Here is a 16,142-nt window from a genome sequence, read left to right as displayed (position 1 = left end):
AGCCTCGCTACGTTCGCACCGAAATGATGTGTTGTCAAGAAAATGTGGAATGTTTATGCTGGATTAGTGATATCCTAAATAAATTTCGAACAATTATTTAGGAAATATTCGGTATTCGATCCGATATTTGAAGCTGTAATTTTAAGAACATTCTCATTCGGTTCCAAGTTTCACTTTTCGAACATCCCTAAATTTAAAGAAGAAAAATTATTCACTCCAATACAGCTTCACAATTGCTCCTAATTTATGGGAGAAGGCTTAACGAAGCGACACCTAACGCACACAGCAACAAAATATTGATCGGCACGCGTTCATTCCAAACTTGAGCGGCTACTATAGCTCTCGAACACAAATGAGGTGCACCGCTAAGCGAGAAGCGGAGAGACTGAGTGATCGACTGCATATATGGTTTGCTACATATTGGCGCAGGGGTCTCGATGAATTTGTTTTCCCCCGCATGCTCTCTTCACCTCGGCCACGGAGAAATTCCTCGGGTGTGAGTAGCGGCCGCACACGTATCGGCCGAAGTCCTGGCACGGGTCCACGGTGATGTCCATGCTGGCTCGTAACTTCTCACTGTACAGTTGGCACCCGGGGCTGCGACACGTCGGGTCGGGCTTCCGGTTTAGGAGAGCCATCAGGATGCCCGTTGATGCGGCGACGGCGGCCGTGAGCACGACGCAGCCGAAACCCGCCAAGAAAAGACGACGTCTCCTCTCCTCCGCACCCTTCTGGTTCTTATCGCGAGGCAGCGTGTCCGAGGGTGTCCTGCAGGCGCCAAATCGCGTGAGGGACCGACACATCGCCAATGTCCCACGAAGGACCATGGCCCCATAGGGAAATTTGGTTATATACAACGGAACTTGTGAAGCGCCGTCTAAAAAAAAAAAAAAGCGTTTTACCGCAAGAATTGTTCAAGTTGGTTCGTTAATGAAGGAGACAGGATAGATTAGATATTTACGTCACCATGCTGCCAGGGGAAGAGCTTTAGCAACGAAGGCATCCGAGCCCTACTAGCAAGCGAAATCATTTATTGCCTTCGCCCACAGCGGAGTCGGGACGGTAACGTCTGAACGCCATGAACTCGTTGAACCGGCGCCACAGAACTTGTCAAAGGAGAACAGTTTCTACGAAGCCTCTGTTGAAAGATGTCGTGATGGTGGAATAAAAGCCGTCTCTAGGATCGCATGTACAGTCGTATACGTTTACGTACGTCAACCAGCCCCGAATCCTTTCGAATTAGTATTTTTAATGCGATTAGTATTCGTAGCCTACTCCAGCCACTTGGCGTTCAGCAGGTGCAGCCTCCAGGTCGATGCAAGGGCGAGCCATTTGCGAGCATTTTGCGTTACCGACAACGGGCAGCATATCGAGATCATCATCACTCATTAATTAGAGAGATTTAGAATAGGGGCCCCAATAGTTTGGGGCCTCAAAGAGCTTTGAGGGTGTTAGCGTAGGTGCACGCAGGAGTGAAGAGTTTTAGAATAGGGCATTGCGTTTGCGGATAGCGTCTTGCGCCGAAGCGCCATTACGGCGTCAAACAAAAGCTATCAGAAATAATTAAATACAATATACCATTTTATGATAGGAATAGTAATATTGACTTGCGTGTATTCGCGTTTAATTACAATTTAGAGGTTATTCTGTAAGCAGCAAACAATTAGTGCTTTACGTGCCTTCAGCAGCCAAGCTTAGCCGTGTTAGGCCTACAAGCCATATAATCCACAATCGAATTCAAAATCAGCGGCATCTAATGAGTCAATCTTCATAACACACGCTAGTTGAGAGAAAGCGATAACCGCAGTCACTTCTCCTAGCTTGCGAACTTCACGCGTTACCGCAAATCGAACGCAGTTTGGTGCTATAGGTTAGAGCCGCCGCTTCGATCGGTGCCGCCATGTTTGCTGACCCAAAGCTTTTGGGGCCGCTATTTGGGCTTCCGCTAAATCGGTGAAATAGCGTTCCCAACGCCAAACCCAAACGCAGTTTGTGTCTTGCGAATGCGCAGTGGCCTTGACGCTATTTATTTGGGGCCCCAAAACGTTTTGGGCCCCTATTCTAAAGCTATCTAATATTTTTGATTGCCTCGGTCAACGATCAGTGAAATAGAAAAGCTTATCGGACAAATAGCCAAATACTAATCGTTGGTCCGTCGAGAACAAAAGACACAAAACATCTCCAAGTGCGGCAACCAAAAAAAAAAAAAAATCATGCCGGAACTAATCTGGGTGTTAGGTCTAAGTATGCGAAAGCACTGTGCCACTTGCTCATCGCCACGCAGCCCGGTGTCATTATAAGTGCCGGGAAACTTGATCCGACTAGTATGAACCCTCGCCAACCCTTATCGGTTGTTATCAACCTTATCGGACTCGATCCGAGCCTTGTCAAGCCTTATCGGTGCTCATTAACTTTATCAGAATTGCTCCAACGATTTAAGCCCTTATCGCCCTTTAGCACTTTATCCATCCTTGTCGAACCATTATCAACCGTGATGAGACCCACGTGAGCCCTAATCACTCCTAATCGTCCCAGCAACTCACTACCCGCTCATCTGTCGAAGTTGCGCGACGCGAAGTGCATCAGCCCTCATTGGTCAGTGGCGCACTTCGGTCGGTGTATACGAACGCCGCCCCAAAGGAAGGCGCATCCTGTGACCAGCGAAACGCATCGGGGCCGTGGCATGTCTGGCATTGAATTTTCGCGAAATCGGGATTTTCGTGATGTCTGCAATACTACAAGTCGGCTCTGCATGTGATCCTAGAGACGGCTTTTATTCCACTATGTCGAACTCTTTCAACAGAGCCTTTATAGAAACTGTTCTCCTTTGACATTCTGAGGTGCCGGTTCAACACATTCATGGTGTTCAGATATTTTCGCATGTTGCAAACGCGCGTGTTCAGCCCTGCGGGTAAGACAGTCGGCTTCTCAGCGTGGCGTCGTAGGTTCGAAACTCGCCACTGCGAACGTTTTTCCTTTCGAGTGTACATCGCTTTCTACGTGAATTTATTTATAGCGATTCGCCTTACGTGACAGACGGACGGACGGATGGGCGGGTTCCTTCGTTGGAGATGCATAGAAATGCTTACGCACCTAAAAATTCATAACCAAGCTACGAAGAAGGTGCATCAAACCCCCCAACCTTATCACCTCCTAATGAATAACAACTTACTGAAAGTAAAATATCATAGAAATTACGACGCCTTCAGGCATACGAATGTGTAGCGTTTGAAAATTCGATTTACAGCTCTCACTGTGACAAAATGCGCGTATACGCAACCGCGACTGTTAAATGCCTCACTCACCCTCCAGGCGGCGTCACCGATAGCGACAGGGCTGTCGAGGGGGACACATGGCCCGGGGACGCGTATCCCGCCGACATGTTCGCGGATGGCGACACCGATGATACCGCGGGCGACAGGTGTCCAGCGGGCGACTCCAAGGGCGACGTGTAACCCTGATGTGGAGCGGGACTGGCGCCTTCTTCCTGAAGGCGTCGGTCAGCGCGCGCCTGAGCTGCGTCGTAAAACGTGAGCCTTCCGAACTCCTCGGGCACCATGTTCTCGAGGTTCGCCGCCTTGTGTCTGGAGTCCTTGGCCGCCTCGAAACGCTGCACCAAGGCTTTCTCCGCGTTGTCGGAGAACGCCGCAGCCACTCGCGGCCGTTGTTTCTTGCTCTTCCTCTCCACGGCCATGACCTGCTTGCGGATGTCGGCGGCCACACGGGCGTACTCGTCCTGCTGAGAACGACGTCGCAAATTAGGAGGAGACAGACGGAGCGCCATAATGTTTACGCGGCTTGCCCGCGCCGTTGTAAGCGGTCGTCGACTCAAAACTCAATCTCGGCATACCCGGCCCATGCCCTCGCTAAGGTGCATGGTGAAGAAGGTGATGCTGCCGCGAGCGCCGCAGGCATTCTTTGAAGACAAGGTCTTGTCAGCTCACTTCGTGAGGGTTTGGCGTGTATGGAATCTGGCTATCTTGCAACCACTACCAGAAAAAATAAGCGGACGGTTAGGCGACCTGTAAATGTCATATGTTCATCAAAATAGCACCAAATGACACATATTCATGCCGAGAACACGTAGCAATATTCCGCGACCAAGAATATAATCGAAAACGATAATAACTAGCCGTAAACGTGATTTGTATATGAGTGTCCGTGTCGCTGTCATCCTCTGCTGTGCAGCCGCCAAGTGCCCTTTAACCTAACCGCTTAGCTCTCTTGTAGATGGTGCGAAGCGCCCGGGATAGGTAGGACATTAGGCAAAATAATGGCAAGAGCTTGGAGGCGCAGCCCAGCGCTCCGTTTCAAGGGGGATGTTCATAGCATCGATGCATCCATTCATAAAAGAGGGGACAGACGAGAGGGGGGTCGGAGAAGCAAGGAGAGCGGAAAAGCCCCGGTCGCCTATTAGTGCGCTGCCTGAGGGTTGGATGTCTCTCCAGAAGAAGTCGAGGAAGTTGACTGGAAGAGGAGAGTATAGTGACCCACCGCTACCACTCTCCTGGTCAAATCAACTTCCTCGACACGACGGCCTACATAGAAAACGAAAAACTGAGAACGACATCTTACCGGAAGCCTGCGGATTGCCAGCAATATTTAGACTACCACAGTCATCACCCACGACACTGCAAGCAGGGAATTTTCGTCGGACAAACGAAACGAATAAGAAGTATCTGCAGCGAATACAATTATTATATCCACCACCTAAATGACCTTAAAGCAACGTTAGCAGAAAGTAATTATCGACAAGTTTCTCTCACCAGATCTTATGACGTTGCATCATAATTGTAGAGGCAGTCGGAATTAGTTAGGAAACAGCCTACATCATAATCTGAGAAGACCACCAGCCTTTATAGCAAGATAGTCTAATGCTCTTCCAAACAAACAACATCCTAGAAAATACCATCCAGTATTATCAAGTAACGAGCGTCTGAGAAAAGTGTTCCAGGTGGTACCAAGTGTGACCTATCGCTGCAACAGAAACTTTAAAGGCATGTTAGTAAAGGCAAAAGTCAACCAACACCATTCCCCGTAATAAGAGCGTGCTGTCGCCCCAGGTCCAAAACCTGCCGGCACCTTCAGAGTAGCATTAAAATTAAAAGTACCTCGAATAGTTATACACACGAAGTAAAAGCTAGCCTTACTTGCACTAGTTCCGCTGTGATTTATAGGCTTGAATGTTTCTTCTGTAACATACAATATATCGGTGAAACGAGACAATCAGTGAAAGTAAGGTTGAATGGACATCGCGCAGACACAGCTAATAAGTTTGCCATCGCCGAGCATTCCAACCAACCCGGTAATAAATTTGATGAACTTAAGCTATACGTGCTGCAGTCAAATTACCGTTCGGCGCGAGACAGAAAATACAGAGAATCATACCTCATCCATAAGTTCAAGACATTGCAACCGACAGGCCTAACCGTTTTAAAGGAAGCTTTAGAACATATTGGCTATGCTAAATTTCAAGCTATAGGCAACAGAACTTGGGTTGCTTAGTTTGTCTTTTTCTTTTTCTTCTTTTCTGTCCTCCTATTTCTTTTTTTATTTTATCTATATATTGAATCTATTTTAGTAATTTTTTTCCACGAGCACCATTTTCTGCCGCTTCTTTTATTCTCTCCTTCGGAGTGACGATAGCTCAATGACCTCCAGCGGAGCAGATTCGAGCGTAATTTAACAAAGCAGCAAAATCCTGTGTGATAAGCGAGTAAAGTATTACCACGCCAAAGAAACAAATACTGCTTCAAGGGTCGTAGCCTCAATTGACATTGCGGTGTTTCTTTTTAAGCTTTACGGGTTTGTATATCGCCCCAAAGTTGGGTATCACCCACCATTTAGATTCTCCTCTCTTCAACAAAAATTCACTTGACAGTCGGCGCTGTCTCTTCTTCTTTCGTCATGTCACCTCTTTTCGCGCCCTTCCGAGGTTGTACCAAACCAGCATGGGCTACTTTCAATACTACTGTTCTTTTTTTTGCTCACTCCTCTAAGTAACGAAGCGAATAACGATAAGCGCAAGGTTCATAGATAGGAAGAGAGCGGTGTGGATTAGGGAACAAACGGGGGTAGCTCATATTCTAGTCGGCAATCTGAGGAAAGAAAACTGAAGTCAAGCGGACTATGCAGCTTGTAAAGAAGATAATGTTTGATCTTTTAGAGTTATAGAGTTGGGTGCCAAGGGCAAGGAAGCGCAGCCGAGGACGGCAAGGAATTACGGGCGGTGCGATATTAGGAAATTTGCAGGCCAGATGGCGCAAGACAGGGGTAATTGGAGGTCACTGGGAGAGGCGTTTATCTATACAGTCGGCATTAAATAGGCTGATGACGATGGTTAACTTTCACAGGAAGCCCGCGGGCTGCGTTCCGCGCTGCAGCAGGTGTTCTGCAAATGGTTGAAAAATGGCTTTCTGAGAGCGAAAGGCATCGCTCCTCTGGGTGGGCAAAATTAAGAGGGAGGTACGTTGCGGTATATAGTGGCTAATTATGTGTGCCCCACTTTCTCACGTTAATGCTCAGTGTTGGTGTGAGACGTAGTGCTATAGAAGCGTACAATCTGCGCCATCGGTCACGTTTTGTTATGTACAGAGCTTTTTTTTAGCATTATTTCACGTGAGCCAGCGTCGCTTTGGCGTTAGAGCGAGTGAAAGTTGAGTATGACGGTAATTAAGCCCTAGGGGTGCTGAAACACGACCGCAAGTACGGCGTTGGAAGCTGCGACTTTTCGTTCTACTTGTGCTATACATGATGTTTACCATATTGTCGCGTTGCAGTGACGGTGAAGAACCAGACAACGATTAGATGGTGGTCAACGGTCAATGGCAAAATACAATGCACGTGTGTCAAGATGATGCGTCGTCTTCTCCGCCAGCCGCCACGGAAAAAAATCCACCCTTATCATGTACAGAGAAAACGACGTTTCACGCATACACATCTCGTCTCTTAGAACTCATCGCATTTGTTGCAGATGCCGATAGACCAAACTTATATTTAAAAAGAGTGCAAAAGATGAACATTGAAGTAGGCAACGCATGTAGGCTTAGATGCTCGTTTGTTGCCGTGTTTTTGCAGGGGAACCAACTTTATTTTCTTCAGATTTCGTTGCTTAGAATGACGGACGTAGTGTGCCCTTAAATTTGCTCCTTTTGTCTTCCGACAACCAGCTCAAGCATCAAATGGCAAGGCGCTGCCCTTTGCTTTATCGTACAGATTTCCCATTCTGAATTTTGGTTTGCCTTCTTTCGACAGTTTTGTTTCCATCCTTTGTGCTTAATTTACCATCTTTGTTTCTCTCACTTTCCTTGTGGTGACTCCTGTATGCATATTCCCGCTTTCAGCTATTCTGTACTTGGTTGCCTGCTTTCTCTATCGCTTCTCCTTCAGCTTCACATATCTTTGATGGATACTTGTGTAGGTATTTTTTTTTCGTCTACATATATGCCCAGATATTCCAATTGGTTTACTTGCTATTGAATTCCTACCCATCCATTACTCGTGTCCTCATTAATACTATAAATCCCGATTTCTCTGTGCTAAAATTAAGACCCAGATATGTCGCGTCATTGCCACACATATTCGCAAGCCCTTGTAAATCATCTGCATTGTCCTATAGTATCACTACGCTGCTGCCAAACATTATCCACAGCAGAAGAGCATGTAGGTTAACTCTAAGCTTCAGTGGGGTGCAGCGTCGCCTTTCGGTGAGAGAATTGGCACCGTTACCGTAATATGTGGCCTCCGAGATTTCATCGGCGCAACGGTGCAATCTTAGAGGCCAGGAGAATTCTGCGAAAGCCCGCGCGAGTCGCTCCATCTCCGAGGTCATGCATTAACGCTCCATGTTGATTCCTACGACGAGGGCTTGGTTTAGAAACGCACCTTCATTCCAGTGTCTTTCGACTGTTCGTCATCGAGAGCGATTGGCTACAAAATGTTTCTTTTTTGATAACCATTGTGGGTCATACCTGCCCACGTGGGAACCTCGACAATAAAGTTGGGGCACTTGTTGAGTGAGGCGGGGGGGGGGGGGGGGGGCGAGAAAGTTAAAATTTCTTTCCTTGGCCACATCCATTAAAAGGTGTCAGAAACACCTTTTAATGGCTGCCATTACAGTTATCATATATCTCGGCGCTCGTACTGTGACCGGAGACACGTCTTAATGAGACACGTATTAAGGAACCCGTACTATGTCACGTGACGGTGGCCCCTTTCGACTCTTAAAATGGTTCACCGCAGTATTTGGCATATGCTTCTTCGCAAAACACGAATGAATTGTGGCAAAGCATATTGTGGCGAAGCCAACCCAAGGAAGCCGGGCATTAATTAGACCCTTGCCTCGCGCACCGTGAAGAACGCACGTTTCGATCTCAAGCGAACTGAGTTAAGCACGTTAGGCTAGTTAGGCCTACACATCCTACACTCGAATGGCTTGCATTTAAACCTGACATCGGCGTATATGGCGATTACGATACGGCTGTGCTGCACTACGCGTTTTTTTATATCGCGGGAAGAGGGGGGACGCTGTCTGCAGGTACACCCCCACCCCGCTCGTCTTTCATAAGCGGACTCCATCTTGTGGTTGAAGTTTCCATATTTTATCACATCGACATGTAAATACCTGTCGCCCTCGCTAAATACAACTATAGTGCACTGTGTTTTCTTTCTCTTCACATTCATCCTGTTACTCTGATTAACCACTGGTTGTCAGGCTTATGCATTACACGAGTGGCATACGGACCTGAAATCCGAGTCTTATGTGCTGTCTTCGTTCTGAAGTACGAACGAAAAGAACTGCGTGAAACACAAGCTGTCCACTTACTGCGTGTTTCGGTCTTGCGGGCTTCTTTGGCGGCATCTTGGCGACGTCGCGAGATTGGCGTGCAGCGGCTCAGTGCTTGTCCAGCGGCCACTTTACGCTGATAGCAGTAAGACGCTGCTCTTTGTTCCTGAAGGCAACGGTGCAGCCCGGACACGTAGAGGGAAGCGTCAAGCTTTGCCTCGAACAACGTCGCTTATCAGCCAAGTCGCGAACGCTCTGCGGTGATGGTTGGGCGTCCTAGTGATTGGCACGAGACGCGCTTCCCTGGCGGCCACGTCCAGTCGCCGAGTGAATGCGTCCAAGCTGTCGCATGTGGTCGTTGTGTCGCTCGATAATGTTAATAATAACGAAAAGAGTAGCCCTTCTTAAAGTGCAAAGCTAACGAGGCGCAGAATCGGGCCGGACTCACGCACTTCTCGTCTTCTTCTTCTTCTTCTTCATCTCTTGCGCCACCGGAAGGTTCGTTCGTAGGTTGTAAACAAAATGGCACAGCCCACTACGGGGAGTAGGCCGGTAATTGCGCTAGTATAGGAACAAGAACTCAAAATCATTTTCTAAGAAAAGTGATAGCTTACCGGAATGGTAGCGATGAAAGTTCTGATTCATCTTTCCGGGCGACGCCTGCCGTTTTCCGCGCATCTTTGTGTGAAAGAAACATTGAACGGACGGGTTTCTTCAGGTATTCACTTGAAAGGAGGAGCCGCCGATGCTGCCAAGGTTGATTTAGCTTCATGCGGCAAAAGAAATCAAGGCTCCCTGGGTAATAACAGCCAGTTCGTCTGCTCTAAAAAATATTGTTTGCACGTGTAAGGACTGCATTAACGTAAAGAGCTAGTGGCCTCCTCCTTCATTCTAAGAAACCTGAAAGAACGTTTCGTGATTGCCACTTGTATCGTGGTTCTAACAGTCGTGTTTCGATTTCTGTTATGATGGTGTTCGAGGAAATGCATGGTGCTGGTGGTTAGGATGATGATAATGTTTACGATGACGATGATTATGACGACGATGATCATGATGATATGAGCGTAATTCTTGAAATGGGGCGGTGGCACATGCCACCTAGTATCGTGTTCAAAACTTTCTGGTTGTGTAACTTTCTGGTCTCACCCCATGGGACGGCCATACTTGTGCATCTTTCGCTACGTCGCTGAACTGTGTAAAAGCGGTCTCAACGTCAAAAACCGCTTTTCTCGAGTCTCTCTGATCTCGCTGCATTTTACTTCGATACCCATGCTCCGGCGACTCCTCGTACAACAAATTAAGCACATCCAGCGAACTTCCTAACCCCAAAGCAACATGTGACCTGTAACCAGCGAAGACGGCCAGGGCGAAGAGCCGTATGTAAAGAAATCCTGGAGGAACCAACTTCGGTTTGACGCCTTTGTAAACGATAGCTGGGGCATTACGACAATGGCCGCGCTGCAGATTTCAGTGGCGGATGTGCTTCTCAGCCACCGAGGTGAACTTTGCAGATGAAACGGTAAATTTAGTCAGCTATAAAACGAATTGCCACAGAACACGCCGTGCTAACACGCCGTGCTTGACGTTGTAGAAAAGGAGCCAAATCTAAACAGTAGGATTTTAGACGCGCAGCGTAATTATTGTTGTTGCCAAAGAATGACCCACGCGTACAACGGGGGATTGGCCAAGGAGCAGGCGGCTTTACAAGTGTTCTTATTAAGCTTGTAACCGAAGTCAAGCTTAGCATATCAGTGCGTAATTTCGGGAACGAACGCGTCCCGCAACTACTTTCTTAATTGTCGTCTTACAAGCTGCGCTCTCACTTTTAGTACGAAACATTACACGTATAGGAGGCTCACAGCACACGATCAGGCCAGATAATTTTCAGTTTTTCAGTTCAGATTAAAAATCAATTTCCGATTTAATATCCAGCAAAATATTCCTACAATCCTAATCTATGCCTAATTATACATATAATGCTGAAAAATTAATAGGATATATGCAATATTTCATAAAATTTAACAGAGAACTCAATTTCTTGGTCTTGTGAGGCGTGTAAAGCGATACGCTAACTTAGGAGTTTGAAAAGTGCCAATCTGTGTTATCTATGTAGTAAGGGTTAGTTTAAGGTGAGTCACGTGACCATACAATATTTTGTGGGGCCCTGGGTACTCTGAGCAGGAAGGCCACTCTTTTTCTGCTACGTATCCAACGAGACATACCATGAGATCAAAGTTGTCTTTTCGGGCACATCTTAAGTTGGACTTATCGACCCAGCATCCCACATTCTCTATTCCGGCATCGGGCCACATATCCTTTGTTTCATGTTGTCCACTCGGCAAGACAGTGCCGGCAAACTCGGGGAAAAAAAAGCATCAGAAAGCAAGGAAAGAAAACGTACGTGAATGACAATAACGCCCATGATTTGCACAAACGTTGAAAATATGCGTAACTTTAGGTAAAGAAAAAGTTCGAGGCACAGCTGTGCGTGCCACTGATGACGATCTTGCAAGGCGCGCGTCTTTATTACATTTCTTTCCGGTCAGACAATATAATTAGCTGTGCAGAGATCAATGATGAAAAATTAAGAAAATCGTGAAAGGTGCGGTACATCTCGTCGATAGCCCGCATGAGGCAACTGCGCTAGCGTTACTGCAGAGCTGCTTTATGTTTTTTTTAGCAAATGTGCTATGACGACTGTTTAGGGTTTGTCGGCATAAGCGAAGTATTTATCCACAGGTAAACGGGGACGTAATCAACATGTCGAAGACCTTCGGTTGAAGGTGAACGAAGCTGTTGTGCAGAGTAGAAACAGCCGGCCGGTGTCATATGGCTACAGGATAGGATGACCATAGCGCGAATGCGGGCTCCACGTTCTCCTGTAGAGCCTCTTACGCTGCTGGATAATCGTGACGGCAGCTGTATTGCTCTGGATCATGGTATCCAGATCATTCCAGGTGGTGAAGCGCTCACCGAACTCATTGCACGTACCACGGCATCATCTGGCAACAAGTGTCTTTTTAAATAACGCTGCTTCCCACAACATGGCAGCGCGCTGTGACATCTGCCGTGGAAGCTGTACTAGAACATGATGCACTCTACATTTGCCACAGCTGGAACCACCCGATCTATGCCAGTGAAGAAACGCAATAAAGGGTTTCTCAGATTTAGCGCCTGCTCTTGGTGGCTTCATATTCGATTACGGGCGCCTGTGCCCGCATTTAGCATACACTGGAGCTGCGATCGTGAATTGTGCAGTGCTTATATCCCCTGCGACATGCAATGCCTTTGCAGCACTGTATAGAAAGGCAGCACGGAAAGTACCAAGTGGAACCGGGATACATTTTGCGTCAGAACTACTGTTGTTACTTCACGTAAGCGACGCTACGCGCAAACTTTGTAGCAAAAGGACATGCTGCATTATGGAACTACACCAATGCCTCCAAATCAAATAAGTGCAAGGTTAAATAGTGAAAATTTGTTATTTGTTAGTATATCGGCAATTGTTCCGCGTTTCGTGATGACCGCCGCTGCTGTAGAACTTCACCAGCAAATTAGATAATTTTCTCTCGAATTCCTAAACTTTAAATAACATGAGTCCATCGTTGAAGAAACACGCGATATGCAAAGTAGTATTAACCCTTCTCGCGGAGCAGTTTCTTCTAGAGAAACAAGATGGTGCTTTCAGCCGGAATGGAAAACTTTCCAGTTGGAATCTTTTATTTCCAGCTGGGATGTCTGCCAGTTCCAGCTGGAAATGGGAACTTTTCTAGTTATAATCTTTTTATTTCCAGTCATAAAATATTCCAGTTGGAGTCTTGAAATTTCCAGCTGGGATGTCTACCAGTTCGAGCTGGAAATAAAAAATTTTCCCGTCGGAATGTCTTATTTCCAGTTGGAATGTCTACCACTTCCAGCCAGCAATGGAGAATTTTCCAGTTGGAATCTTGAAATTTCCAGAAACATCAAATTTTCTTTTGGAGCCCAGCTAGGAATGACATATTCCAACTGGGATATTTGCCATTTCCAGCTGGAACTGGTAGGCATTCCAGCCGGACATGGAACATTTAAGAGTTCGAGCTGAATGTAAAGGTATTGAAATACGGCCTAGGCTATTGTTATCAAAATGTTTCTGGTTAAACCAATAAGGCACTATTAGCTTAGGACGATATATCTAACTCGTGGTACAGAAGTACATAGATTTCTCAATACTTTAACAAAAATGCAGAGCTTACAGCTGGATCATCTGCGATTATTGGAGTACCTCCACTGAAATTTCTGATCAGCTCAGGTACACAGTAAAAGAAAGCAAGATTGTAAAACTGAAAATACTTTATTTCAACTGTCATGCAGCCTTGTGCTAGGACGACATCCTAATTTCAAGTACGCAGCTTAGCTTTTTTTTTTAACATCCTGAATTTTTTCACTTAGTACGCGCAGGACTTTTCCCGATGCCACTGAGGTGTCACCATTCTTTCTTTTCCCCAGTGGGACAGGCATGCTAAAAGGAAAAAATGAAGTTAGTAAGAACAGTTCAAGTACATAAGCCTACAAAAAAAACTCACCAAACAAAGCATCCAACTTATCAGAGGATAACTGCTTGCATGGCTCCCCTTCACCGTGTCTTGTAGGTCCTAGCCTACCACTTACTGAACGCTGTGATAGAGTTTCAACGCCCCATATCACTTGTGCGGCTTCCCGCGCAAGAATCGATGGCTTCTTATTGCTTAAAAGCTTTGCAGCTTGTATGGTCGTAATAAAAATGTTGTTTCAAGTGTGGGGTCCTCTCACACCCGTGCTCTTGGGACAAAGGAACGACAACACAGTAGTGCAAACAATCACAAGGGCATTTATTGCACCTTTCATAGATCAGTGCCTGCTAGCCGAGTTGCTATCCACAAAACATGCCGTTGGGCGCGCGACAAATCTAGAAGTCTGACTCACCGCGACCGGAAGCGAGCGAATATGTTCGCCCCATGCTGGATCTCAAGGCCTGGTCGTTCGCGTGTATGGTCACGCGAATCGTGGCGCGTTCGAGGGCGGCCACGCGAGGCGGTCTCGCAGAAGCATGGGTCGGCGCGCACGCGGGACACGTCCCCGCCGCGCGCCGACCCGCCGGGCAAGAGGGTCGCTGCACGTGCGGCACGGCCGTCCCGCTTCCTGTCTCGAACCCAACAGCCCGAGCGCCTTGTCTCCCGACGCCCGAGTAACCCCGCAGCGGCGCGACGCTCGCGCCATCTCTCGCACCGCGCTTGTACCACTCCAACCGCCGCGGGCGAAGCCGCCCTGCAGGAGACGAGCCATGCGGGAAAACTAGATCTCAGGGGAGGCGTCCTCCTCCCCTTAAGAAGCCCCCCATACGTTGATGCTGGCACCTAGGTACGCCCGAAGGGTTCGGGCGCCCGTTTGCTAATGTTCCCGCCAAGGTTGGCGATCAAGGCAGCGTTGCACACGCCGGCTTTGAGCGTCGGGCTTGCGTTGCTGTAGCCCTCAGGTGGCAGGTACTTGATGCCTACTCGAAGGTGTCCAGTCAGCGGCACTGCTCGGGCTTGCGAGGCGGATCGTAGTCCCGGCTCGAAGGCGACTCTCCGTGCCGCGCCCCAGGTGTCGGCTGCACAAGCCGGGCGGTCGCTTGCTGGGCGCCGGGTAGCGGTTCGTGCGGCTGCAAGGCCAGCGTAGCGCTGCCGGTGCGTCAGTTGTACCCGCGAGTACTGCAGGCAGTTCGCACGGCCGTGTCTTGTTTCCTGCTTCAGAAAATTGGATTAGTCCACTGCACGGAACGAAATTGTGATAAGCAGCATGACTGTCCGGATCCGGGAACACCGTCAACGCCCGTTACGAAGGGAATGGTCGTCCGCATCATCAACGACTCACAGCACACCGCACTGGCCCTCGCAAGTCTTTAGTCAATGCACACACCGCATGCAAACACGTTGAATCGTTCACGCCACATTCCCGTCGTAGTCTGTGTGGTTGCTTGAAGACTGGAACGACGCCTCGTCGTCAATATTCTGCGCTCTGCTGTCGCTAGACGTTCGCTTCCCGGCAGGAACTAACAAGGTGCCAGCACGGCCCGGACTTCCGAATGGTCCTCGCAGTCATCGGGCTACGCAAATATAGCCGTCGGATCACTTCCGCCTGCTACGCAAGTTGTAGCGCGGCTGTGGGCTCGCCGTTCGATTCTGGCTGCTCTCACTCACCGACCGCGGTTGAGGGAGGGTCTGATCTTCATCCCACTGCTCATCACGCGGCACGTAGCGTTTCAGGTCGCATACGTGTACCGGCCCGCCGATCGGCTTCCCTTTCATGCTCTCGAGCCGGTAAACAAGCGAGGAAACCTTCTCTCGCACTTGGTACGGCCCGGTCCACTTCGGCGCCAGCGAGGCAGCGAACTGTTTGCTAGAATCGCTGAGAACGTGCTGGCGTCGAAACACCAGATCGCCCACTTCGTAGCGGACGTTCCGATGCGAGCGGTCGTACTGCGCCTTCTGTTGCGCCCTAGCAGTGCGAAGATTACGGCGTGCTTTGTGTATAGCTTCCGTCATCTTGTCACGTAGGTGCGTCGCGTATTCAGCTCGTGCTGCCGGCGCGACCGACATTCCGCTGCGATCCGCGAGAACTCTATCCATCGGATTCGGCAGCTCTCTCCCCAGGTTGAGATAAGAAGGCGCATACCCAGTCGAGCGGTTCACTGTCGATCGCAATGCAAACCCGATCTCTGGAAGGTAGGTATCCCAGTCCTTATGTCTTTCAGAGAACGCGACAAGCATGTGCTTAATGTTGCGATTGACCCGTTCAGTGGGGTTCGACTGAGCATGGTAAGTTGTCGTTTTCTTGTGCTTAATGCCAAGTGCAGCGCACGAGTCGACGAAAACCTTCGCAGTGAAGTAGGACGCATTGTCCGTTACCAACTGCTCCGGATAGCCAAATCTGGTGAACACCTCGGTCAACTTATCCATGATCACTCGTGCCGTCAGTTTTCCCAAGGGAAAAAGTTCGACCCATTTACTGAAGTGATCTGTGACTACAAGCAAGAATTTGTTCCTGCTCGGTGTGGTGGGATACGGTCCCATGACGTCACACGCCGCGATTTGCCAGGGAGTCTGGCTGTCGATAGGCTGCATGAGGCCGGGCGGTCGTCCACCTCGGGGCTTCACGCTTTGGCACACATGACATGAGCGGGCGTAGCGCATCACGTCCCGTTTCATGCCTGGCCAGGTAGCGAGGCGACACAACTTAATGTAAGTCTTGGGGCCACTCGCGTGCCCAGCGATACACGAGTCGTGAAAGTAGCGTAGCAGTGCTCCTCGCAACGCGCGCGGTATCACCACCTTAAACGCCTCACTTGTGTCGTCCT

General features: G+C 48.6%; 1 protein-coding gene across 1 annotated transcript in view; it reads right to left on the bottom strand.

Moving 5' to 3' along the window:
• Nucleotides 1-9,217, bottom strand: part of LOC142587599 (uncharacterized) — a 37,636-nt gene extending 28,419 nt beyond the window's left edge. The window contains exons 1-3 of the mRNA XM_075698729.1: nucleotides 8,825-9,217; nucleotides 3,306-3,739; nucleotides 471-768 (exon numbers count right to left, since the gene is read on the bottom strand). Coding sequence (XP_075554844.1) covers nucleotides 471-768; nucleotides 3,306-3,739; nucleotides 8,825-8,860 — 768 coding nt within the window. The 5' untranslated portion in view covers nucleotides 8,861-9,217. The remainder of the gene's footprint in view (nucleotides 1-470; nucleotides 769-3,305; nucleotides 3,740-8,824) is intronic.
• Between the last annotated feature and the right edge of the window lie 6,925 nt (nucleotides 9,218-16,142).

Source organism: Dermacentor variabilis, chromosome 7, assembly GCF_050947875.1.
Source record: "Dermacentor variabilis isolate Ectoservices chromosome 7, ASM5094787v1, whole genome shotgun sequence".
Taxonomy (NCBI): Eukaryota; Metazoa; Arthropoda; class Arachnida; order Ixodida; family Ixodidae; genus Dermacentor; species Dermacentor variabilis.
Note: the sequence above shows the minus strand (reverse complement) of the source record. Positions and strands in the feature narration are given on the sequence as shown.